Here is an 11313-nt window from a genome sequence, read left to right on the forward strand (position 1 = left end):
CTGGAGCCAGCTCACACCTGCTTGCAGGAAGACACAGTGGGCATCTCTTCTCAACTCTGTGTTCAGTGATGTCATATTGGCAGCTTGAAATCAGCATTTACAACCGTGGGAATTGATAAACACGACAAATGAAGAGTTTTGTCTCTTTGTTTTAAGCTTCAGTTTACTAGCACACTAGTGACTGGGGGGTCTATCTTATGTTTGGCCTTGTGAGAAGCAATAGAAATTAGAATGTCCAGAAAATGTAATCCCTTGCACTCAAGAAGCTTGAAGTCTAATGTGTGAAAGTAGTGATGTAGGCGAAAATGTTACAAAACAATGTATGAAGTGTTGTGATAGTTGATAATACAAGATTATACCCCTTGTCTGTGTTGCCATCTGAGTTTAAAATGTTCCCCAAGATAAATGGAGGAGAAGAGTACTTTGGAAGTAACTGTGGGAAAACGTAAAGTACTGTTGTGTCACCATGTTACTCTTCATAGAGGAATGCTCTCCTGAATTTTAAATTCATACACCCTATCTGGACATAACACTGAAAAATAGGAAAACACAAAATCTTTTTTTTCTTTTATCCTTTTGTTTTCTCTATCCATCAGATCCTTCCAGGTGAAATTAGATTATAAGATTTTCATTAGTTGCTTAGGGAATTCATTAGTTGCTTAGGGAACATCTCTTGTTTGAACAATACTATTTTATAAAGAATTGATTTGTAGATTTGGTTTAGAAATTCGGCTGTGCTCCCTGAATTGTAAATGTGGGGAACTTTTGTTCTGGCAATTGTACATGCCTGTTAGTTGCTTCAGAAAGAGAGAATGCATCAGAATATTAAAGTTGAGGGATTTTGTTTTGAGATTCTCATAACACTACAGCATTATAAAGGTACTCCTAGCTTTAAAGAAAAGAATCTAGATATCTTTGGAAACATCTGGCTGGAACTGAGCATGAAAACAAGATGATGGGCAAGGAGAAAAGTATTGGGGAACTTCTATGAGGTGCCAACAAAACTTAGACAATTTTATTTAGCTTGGGTTGTCTTGGTCAACCAAATGTCTAGGATACGACATATACATGCCACTGAGTGTGAGCCATTAAAGGGACTAGGCTAATGCCTGACTTAGTATGTCTAGTGGACTTGAAATATGTTTATTAAATTAACATTCTAATAAATCACATTAGCTCAAGGGAGCATCATTAACAAGATGCTCATAAGAGAGCCTTGAAGATCTGGGTATCTCATCCCATAGGTCACAGGTAGAAATAAGAAAGGGACAAGGAAGGAAGAACAGCTGTATGAATGTGAAGTCATAACATTGTTTTCACTGTTTTTCCATACGCTGTGGATGTCCTGATTGATTTATGTGTACCTGTTGTTTTCTCTGTCTTTTCTCTCTATTCAATTGATTTATCTGATCAATTTGTGAAAAAAAAAATCCATCAAAATGTTTCCTGCAGAAGGATGGATCTAGTTGATGTTTCTCAGCCTTGAAGTAAGATGCTTACTTACCTACTTCATTAGCCAGTTTTACAAATAGGCTTTTATTGTCACCATTCCTCTGATGCAGCAGGTTAACCCCATGTTCAATTATGCCACTTCTCACTCTAAAATACCACATTCTTTCTTCTTTAGCTTTAACCTACATTGTATTCATAGTTCTACTTCTATGAATCATTCTTCAACCAACAGAATAAAGTGGCTGAGGAAAGTGAGCAAGCTGGGATGGATAGATCACATAGGTCAGAACACTCACCCTCAGATGACTTCCATGACAGGGCCCAAAGGACACACAATTCACTAAGGCTATTAGGAGTGACCTGTGAAAATTATCCCAGCGTACTAAGAAGTTAAGCAGTGGCTCTCCTCGTCTGACCGGGGATGACCGTAGGAGTTGCAGTCACAGATCCAGGCTCATTAATATCCATGCATATGGTGAAGTCTTGACATAATAGAGGCCAGACAGCAGTGGTTCATCACCAAAACCCAGAGGGCTGTGATGGTGAGAACCAACAAAGTCCAAAGGGCAGACAAGAGAGTTTAACATGCAAGAAGTTGTAGAGATGGTTAATTGAGCATGTCATCCCTGGGGCAAAACAGACAACCAGCTAAAAAGGGCTAGCTAGGTAGCATAACAAAAAGAAGACAAGAATGGATGGATGAGAAAGAGGCTTAGAAGAACTGTTATACTCTGATATGAGCTTGACCTTGGGTGAAGGAGAGATAAGAGTAAGTTTTGGTAGAATGAAACATCTTAGACTATAGTGCAGTTCTAAACAGAATTAGCCACGGCTACTGGGTATCCACAAGTCAAAGTCACCTGTCAGCGGAGTCCTGTGTGTTCCAGGACTGGACCTGCCTTAGATTCCTGGCCACCCTCAACCATTGGCTGGAAGCTGCTTGTGGGAAGTGTGGCTTCCTTGGACTGTGATGGGTTTAAAAGCACAGCAGCTAGGACCATTGTTCATCCTAATCTCAAATGTCAGAGGCACATTTTAATCACCAGCACATCTGTCAAAATAAGAGGCAAATATGTAGGATAGTACAAGGTGGAACCAAACCACCAAACCTTGAAACAAGAGAAACCAGAGCATGTGCTCAGGAGACATTTAACCATCTGCCACTTCCCGGTCTGCATGTGCCTCTCTTGAAGCTTCAAACACTCAGGAAACGGAGTAGCAGAGTGAAGAATATATGAAAATTTTAGAATTATTTTTGCAGCTTTTCCATAACCCAGAAATTATTTTGAAATATGTTGAAAATACTCATTAGGAAGCATCTCATTGGTCCTGCTGGAGTCAGGTATCAAAAGTCTCTACTACTCATCAGTCATGTGTACAAGCGCAGAGTATTGGGCCCACCTCTGTGTCTAAGGCTGCTGTCAGAAAAGGGAGAATATTTTGCCAAAGGACTACCCAACATCACTCTAACACCCACTCTTTATCCAACAGAGTGCATTAAGAACATTCAATTAGAGACAGATGTCTTTAAAGCAAAGTCAAGATCCTGGGGATTAAATGATTGGCTAAACAAAAGAATGTAGTCAAAAGTTTCCCTTTTAGCGAAACTGCTCAAGGCCAAAGTATCAAAGATTACAAAATCACTGATAAATAACAGAGCAGTTACATAAAATTACGGCGTGTAAACATGTTATTAGCACTCCATAGGCCAAGAGAGATGGCTTCAGATATTTTGAAGCAAAGATTGAAAGGTAATCAAGATAAAAAAAAAGTTACTTTGTTAGGCACAGAAATAATAAAATATCCCTTGCATATAATTTATATTCTTATAAAATTTTCATGTTTATTATGTTAAATAATTACTTATTCTGACAATTACTCTTTTATGAACTCAATTTAATACTAAATACTTTGATGCTAATAACAAATAATGCTACACACCATTAAACTTTAAGGAAACTAATAATTCTTAGTCTGGGACAATTTATGAGAATTAACCAAAATATGCAAAAAGCAACTACAGAATGTCTGTAGTAGCTTAAATCTATGTTTCTGTACTCATTGTCCTATGTTGTGTTGGACAGACAGGAAAGAAATCCATTACTGAAAACTAATTTTCACAAAAATATACATTTATTTGTCCATCATTTATTCATTTGGTGAATATTTATCTACACCTACTATGTGTAAAAATAAATAAAGCATACTCTCTAAAAACATGTATTCTCATGAAGTATTTTTAACCATGTCTTTTTACCATAATAACCCACATGCCCAATTAATACCTCAAAGTCAGCAAGTCTGAAACCAAACTTATTTGGTTTCATTAAGAAACAAATCCTGTTGATGAGTGAAATTATTTCTGATAATGAAGGATGCAAGGTGATTCAAAGTTTTTCTTCTTTGAAAACACTTGACCAGTTGATCCTCTGACCTGGACATGTTTCTGTTTAAATTTCTGTTTGATCAACTGTGTCTACCAGTACATGTCAGAAAAAGAAAAAAATATGTTTTAGCCTAAATAACTAAGACTAAATAAGATAATGTACTTGAAATTACTTGGAAAAGAATAATCACTATACAGATGTTAATTAATATAATCCTTGAGAACCAACCTATTTTTTTTCTGAAAGTTGCTTCCACTTGAGTCACGCTGTTGCCAAATCTTTCTTCTTGTATTGAAAGGGCTACCCCTCTGGTGCCCCTTGACTTGTGATTCTGTTTTACTCCTTGCTTCTGAATTGTAGGATACATGTTTTCGTTTTAACAAACAATGCATATACACTGTGTACGTGGTACTATGTTATTACCTGGAGATACTTTCAAAGCATTCACTTAGTTGTACAGTAAAAATCTATAGATTCTTTACAAGAAGTACACAGAATAAAAACCAAGAGGAAAATACCAGATCGTCATCTTAAATGCAGTATCTATGTTCAAAGTAACAGTTCAATTTCATTTTTAATTAAAACATGTAAACAGAGAGTTACTGCATCATTATGTTTATTTTTCTTTGTTTGGTTCTTTTTCACCTGTCTTAGCATCCACATTCCTTGATGCCAGATAAGTAATCTGGAGCCAGGGAGGCAAAGCACTAAAGAAGAAATCCCCCTAGAGTGTGTTTATCCCAGTTGGGTAAATGACTACACCATCAAGATTCCATATAAAAATTCTCCATTCATAGAGGTAAATGGGTGATCTTCATATACCCACTCTAAGTAAGAGTAAAAGAAGTCTTTCCTCTCATCTAAAGGCCAAGTCAAGCAGCAGTTTTCAGATCAGAAACAGTACTTGCTCCTGTCTCTAATAAAATCTGTCTGATGACTCTAAGCTGCATCATGAGTAGCTTAGCTTAGCTAAACAAAGGGAAGACTTTTCTTGGAAGTGAAGTTAAAGACAATAATTCACCTAGTCTTGTGGCATTTGCTCCATCAACATCTCTATTTGTATTCCTTCTAATTTTCCAGATTTTGAACAGTAAGACTTTTCCCACTTACCCCTGGTACTTTATCTTCAAGCCCTCTGAGCTCCTGGTTATTCTTAATTCCCACTCTTTTATTTACTTTTTTGACCCTGATGCCTATTCAGAAATCCCAAATCCTGTATAGATGTTTCACTTTAGTTTAGTTTAGTTAATGATGGTAAAAACTGTTCTATATATATATAGAACACACACACACACACACACATATATATATTTCTTGATACATACAATAGTCAAACCTCAAAATACAGTCATTGACATAACCTCACTATTGTTTAACTTACATTTCTAATTGGTTTACATTTACTGCAGCATATTTATTGCATATGGTGTCCTAAGTCTGCAGCAATCTGATTTATCTTTTTTATTTTGAACATAAGGGCCAGTATGGCACAGGAAAATGACCATACCTTTAGAGTCAGACAGATCTGGACTCACACACTGGCTCCATTATATCTACTGATGGGAACCTTCAATAATTTCTTTTCTCTGAACATAAGTCAGCTCACCTGAAAACAAGGAATGTCAGTCACTGCCTATTTCATGGTGCCATTAAAGTAACAGTGTAGAGATATCTAGCAAAGAATCTGGCCCAATATTAATTTTTCTTCTCTCTAAGAACAATTAAAACTATCCTCTCATCAGTCTTCCAACCTTTCACCTACTTCATATTTCAGGTCCCAGACATTGAGACGGCAGTGCCTCCCTTCAACATAATCAAACGACAGTCACTGCTTCACCTCCATGTAAGTAACTTGTAACATTGCACAGACTCTTTTCCTAAATTCAGAAAATGTATACATTTTGTTTTTAATCGGGTAAGTCGAATGTTTGAATGTGTTTTCATCTGATTTAACTTGGAACACAATGAGCTCTTTTAGGCTCCAGACCCCACAGTCTTCTTTTGGAACAGTCATTTTTCTTCCACTTGTTTTGGTTTGTTTTTCCAGGGATGGCGATTATCTGTATGTTGTCTTTTCACTTTTTGCCCTTCACAAATATAATTGTCTCATTGTTTTCTTTTTATTATTTACTCCTTTGCATTATGGGAGAGTTTTCAAATATATTCTCCTAATTGAACTGATTTAAATTACTGTACCTCAATTCTGCTTTTGATTGTATCTAATATTTGCTTTAATTCATTATATTTGTAGTATCTCATTATTTTGGCCTTTTTCCCCAATTTTTTTCTTTAATAATGCTATACAGTGCTATTGTCTGAGTTACCTTAGGGTATTTTCTTCTCAGTTCTACAGGGATTTTAACATCTTTGATGATGACCGAGTCTTTATGATGTAATAAGGAATGTGCTGTGTGGTTTACAGACATTATTAAATGTTCATATATGCTTATACTTTGACTTTTCCAGATGCTCTTCCCTTTTAATTTGTATGCAATATTTTAAAGATTTTATGCTAGCATATATTTTCCTTTATACACTCCCTAGCAGAAAGCAAGGTCTGTCACACCTAGTTTTTCAATAAACTCTTCATGGGGCTTGCTCATGGCTGCTGTGTCACAAGTATGATTATGTAGAGTGCACTTTCTGATCTGATTTCCAGTTTCTAGAAGCCTGCAGTTTCACTAAGTAACACCCATGCCACTAACATCGTCTAGTTCTTTGCCACTTTGAAATAATGGAGGAAATTAAAACCTAAATTCCAAAATTGTGCTGTTGCCAGAATTATTCTGTTTCCTCTTCTGCTGACAAAGATGTACTTGAGCGAATATTTCAAAATTCAGTGTGTCTCTACTAATGCTACCCCTCGCACCATTATCTTTGCCTGTTTTTCTTGAGGTGAGATGTCTGGTGCAAGGAGAATGCTCTGGGTCACTTTATAGTTAGGCATCTTATAGAAAGAGATGCCTCTTTTTATTTTGGTGTAGACTCTGGATTCCTGAGTGTAGACTATGGTAAAGGTGTTAAGTGCTATCCTATGTTTTAACTTAATTCATCTCCATATTCCTTAGTTTGGAGCAGTTAATCACTCTAAAAACATTCTGGAAGAAGGCTACCTATCAGTTTAACATTGATATTTCTTTGGTCTATTCCTTTTCCCCTTTTTTGAGAATTTGATAGAAATTGGGAGAGACTGTTTCAGGAAGTACTGGTTAAAGATACTTTATAATGAAAGTCTACTTAAAATCTTAGGAAAACTCTAAGAGTGATACACTGTATAAATTAGAAAGAATTGCAGTACAGACAGATATCGATGATCAACACATGGGAGGTGAGAATACATTCATATTTCTGAATTTGGCAACCTGATACATCAGGCTAGCGTAGATCTGTAGACCTACAATTGAGCCATAGAGCTATCAATCAAAACGGGAAAAAGCAGAATACACACGCTGCGGGGGCTCTGTGGACTAATGCAGGTGCGGTAATTTTGCGCTTGAGTTACCTTGAGACATTTTAGTGGAGAAATCAAAGAGGTAAACATATGGGTCTGATATTTAAGAGGTTAGCCTGGGATGAATTAAATATTTTAAAGTAGTAAAATAAATGAATAAAAAGGATTGTCCATGGAATGCTATGGAATTGAAAGTATGTAGAAATAAGTAACATGTTTGGAGAAATAAGGATGCTGATTTTTAACTAAATCTGTAAGTTATGTAGCTAATTAGATGATAAAATTGTATTAAAATGGGCCTACTTAGTGGAAATGATCTTAGATGGCATCCAAAGGAACTACAGAAGACTTAAAGAAGTTAAAAATGTATTTTGAGCAATAGCTTTATTTTTATAAAAATGTTATGTCCACTGCAGATTAATTTCAATTAGAGCATCTCATGTTATGCTTAAGAATTTCCTATTTGCTAAAATTAAGCTGCATTCATTTATTTAAATATCATACAAAACATATACAATCCAGAAATAAAACTGTTTGAACTCTGAACCATAGAAATGTCAAATAAGAGATTTACATAGATATCTCTAACATATTTGCCTTGTTTATTAATAGAGAATTATATCATTGTTGAAGTAGAATTATATCATCATTATTATAATTATTATTTTCATTAGAAAATGTAGTGTAGTTTTTAATAGCACAGGCTCTAAAGTCTTAATTTTCTCATTCCTAATGTCATCCCTTTCAGATTTTACATTTGGCAATTTATCCTAACTTTTAAATTTCTCTTTATTTTTATCTGTAATAAAAACCTCTCTCTTTTAGGTTTGCCATAGGCTCAAGTGAAATAATCTATATAAAATACTTAAAACATTGTATAGGGTATGGTCTTAACATTCACATAATGTTATATATCTGAGTAACCCTATAAGAGATCAAAGGCCAGATTAAGGACCAGGGTATACATGTTACAAAAGATTATTATTATTTTCCTTGTTGATTTTTACCACAACCCAGGCAGCCTCATAGTGGTAAGCAAGGCAGTATTTTAATGTTACAATTCAAGAATATCAAGCTTCAGATTCACGGGACCCGAAGCATCTTCCCTCTAGTTCCCTTTAATAAAAAAATGTAATGAGAAAGGATGAACTGACATTATCTAGGGTGGAGTCTTAGGTATATGTAATCCCTGAAAAAGAGATGTTTCCCTGCAAAGTTACAATGATTTTTCACTTAGATTCTGAGTTTAATAATTCTAAAGGTCCAAGGCAGAATTAGTCAATTATTCTCTTAGGCCAAGTCCTGCTCATGGTTAAATAGAATATTTCAGGAAGAGCAAATGAAATACAATCAATTAGTAAATACATATTGAATATTTACTATGAGCGAAGAAATCTACAAGACAGAGATAAGCTAAAATTAACCTTTTATTCTAACGAGTCCTCATTAATAAGCATCAGTTTATAATCCAGTTGAAAATTTAAAATGTAATAGAAAATACTGGTAAGGGTACAGGATAATAAGTGATAAACACCAAATAGATTTAGCTAAGTAAAATGAAATTAAATTGAACTCCAATAAATATCTTATTTCAGTGATGAATTTCACAGACATGATATTGAGTGAAAAAAAAGCAAGATGCAAATAGTATACACTGCATGATTCCATTTACATCAAGATCAAGAACAGAAATTATGGTAATAGAAGTCAGACCAATGGTTACTATAAAAGGGGACATGGATGAGGATGAGGTCTTCTTGGTTAGTGGTAATAATTTATAGTTGATCTCAGAAGTGGTTACACTAGTGTGTATAGATGCCAAACTTAACTGAGCTGTACTCTAAAGTCTTGTGCACTTTACTAAATGTACATTTAATTTCAAATAAAAATAATTTTAAAATTCTAAATTTAGAAAGTCAAGCTCTTACAAGAGAATTCTGCTCCTGCAGCATAATGACAATTTTCCATAATTCCACTTTCCCTACTTTCCTCTTGACTGGGGCTCCTGGACTTGAATGGGCCCATGTCTGGATCTCCATCCCCTTCGGCTGCCTCTATATAACTGCCCTTTCTGGAAATTTCTTGATCCTGTTCGTAGTCCTCACTGAGCCAAGCCTCCATGAGCCCATGTACTATTTCCTCTTCATGTTGTCCACCACCGACATTGGCTTATGCATCTCCACACTGCTGACGGTACTGGGAATATTCTGGGTCAATGCCCGGGAAATCAGCTTCAATGCTTGCTTATCACAGATGTTCTTCATTCACCTTTTCACTTTCATGGAATCTTCGGTGCTCCTGGCTATGGCCTTTGATCGCTTTGTGGCCATTTGTAACCCCTTGAGATACGCCACCATTCTAACGCACACAAGGATCGCACAGATTGGTTTAGCAGTTATCACCAGAGGGACAGTCGTTCTAACACCACTAGTCCTGCTTCTTAAGTGTCTATCATTCTGCCACAGTCATGTGCTCCATCACTCCTACTGCTTCCACCCTGATGTGATGAAGCTCTCATGTTCAGATACAAAGATTAATAGTGCGTTTGGATTAACTGCAATTATCTCTACTGCTGGAGTGGACTCTGTCTTTATCCTGCTCTCCTACATCTTGATTATTCGCTCAGTTCTCAACATCGCATCCCCAGAGGAGAGGAAAAAAGCCTTCAGCGCTTGCATTTCTCATATCACTGCTGTGGCCATATTTTACATTCCTCTGATCAGCCTGTCTTTTGTTCACAGATTTGGAAAACATGTTCCACGCTACGTGCCCACACTTATTGCTAATGTATACTTGCTCGTTCCCCCTGTGATGAACCCCATCATCTATAGCGTAAAAACAAAGCAGATTCAGAAAGCTATGCTGAAACTTGTATGTTCCAAGTGGACTTCGTATTTAACAGTTCTGCTCCCATAATGACCTATTTCAAAGTCATTGAAAATTTACCACAAATTGGAGTTAGAAACCTGTACAATTTTAGAGTTGGGTGGAGCTAGACATTATCCAGTTTGAACATCTCCACAATTTAGTTAATTCCACCTAAAGCAATCTTAGCTTTTCTACCACTAAAATATTAATTCAGAGATTCACTACTTCTCCATTAACTTGTTCCTATAGATGACTAACCAAACTCTCATCTCTATTCTATTTCTGCCCAAAAGTACCCATCACTCACTATGAACTAATTTTCCAAATATCCAGCTCAAATAAAATTTTAAAACAAACTAGTAGGTATCTCTTTCATGGTTGTTTCTTATACACCAACTAAACGAAGCAAAAACTCCCATCTATGATGAAGTCCTCCGCAGTTAGGGTTCAACTTTCCTTTAAAGTTTAATCTACCTATTTCTCTCTTCACATGTTTTGTAAGTCTAAGAAAATCTGTCCGCTAACTGCTCTGTCATGTACGTGCAATTTTCCTAATGGTGTGCTTTACTATTGATGCCACTTTAACCCCAACACCTACTACTACAACTGGAAACTCTACCTATGTGTCAAGGGTCATCTTTAAATATCTTCTCTATTAAATTTTCCACGATTACTCCAATGACATCTGATCTCTCATTCTCATAATTTGCCTTTTATAGTGCTCTATCTATATCTTTTTTGCCTTCAAGTGTTTTTGACTATACACTTGTATATAATTATTATAGTTTCCACAAGGCTGTAAATTCCCTAAATTAAAAAAAAGTCTTGATTTTCTTTTTTTAATATAATTTTCTTTTTTAATTTTATTTTTATTGAAATGTAGTTGATTTATAATGTTAGTTTCAGGTGTACAGCAAATCGATTCAGTTATACATATACATACATGCATATATATACACATGTATTTTCAGAGTCTTTTCCATTATAGCTTATTACAAGAAATTGAATATAGTTCCCTGTGCTATACAGTAGGTCCTTGTTTATCTGTTTTATATATAGTGGTGTGTATGTGTTAATCCCAAACTCCAAATTTATGCCTCCCCCCTCTCTCTTCTTCATAGTTTGTTTTCTATGTCCGTGTCTCTTTCTAGTTTG

The 11313-nt window shown here is 35.6% G+C and overlaps 1 protein-coding gene across 1 annotated transcript; it reads left to right on the forward strand.

The window, feature by feature from the left end:
• The first annotated feature begins 9243 nt into the window (after window positions 1-9243).
• Window positions 9244-10260, forward strand: LOC102515551 (olfactory receptor 51F1). Its single transcript, XM_006173618.2, has one exon. The coding sequence runs from the start codon at window positions 9244-9246 to the stop codon at window positions 10204-10206; it is 963 nt and encodes a 320-aa protein (XP_006173680.2). The 3' UTR covers window positions 10207-10260.
• The last annotated feature ends 1053 nt before the right edge of the window (window positions 10261-11313 follow it).

The sequence above is a fragment of the Camelus ferus genome, chromosome 10 (assembly GCF_009834535.1).
Source record: "Camelus ferus isolate YT-003-E chromosome 10, BCGSAC_Cfer_1.0, whole genome shotgun sequence".
Lineage (NCBI taxonomy): Eukaryota > Metazoa > Chordata > Mammalia > Artiodactyla > Camelidae > Camelus > Camelus ferus.

Coding starts and splice junctions, on each gene's coding strand:
- LOC102515551 (XM_006173618.2), top strand. CDS start 9,244: ATGACAATTTTCCATAATTCCACTTTCCCTACTTTCCTCTTGACTGGG.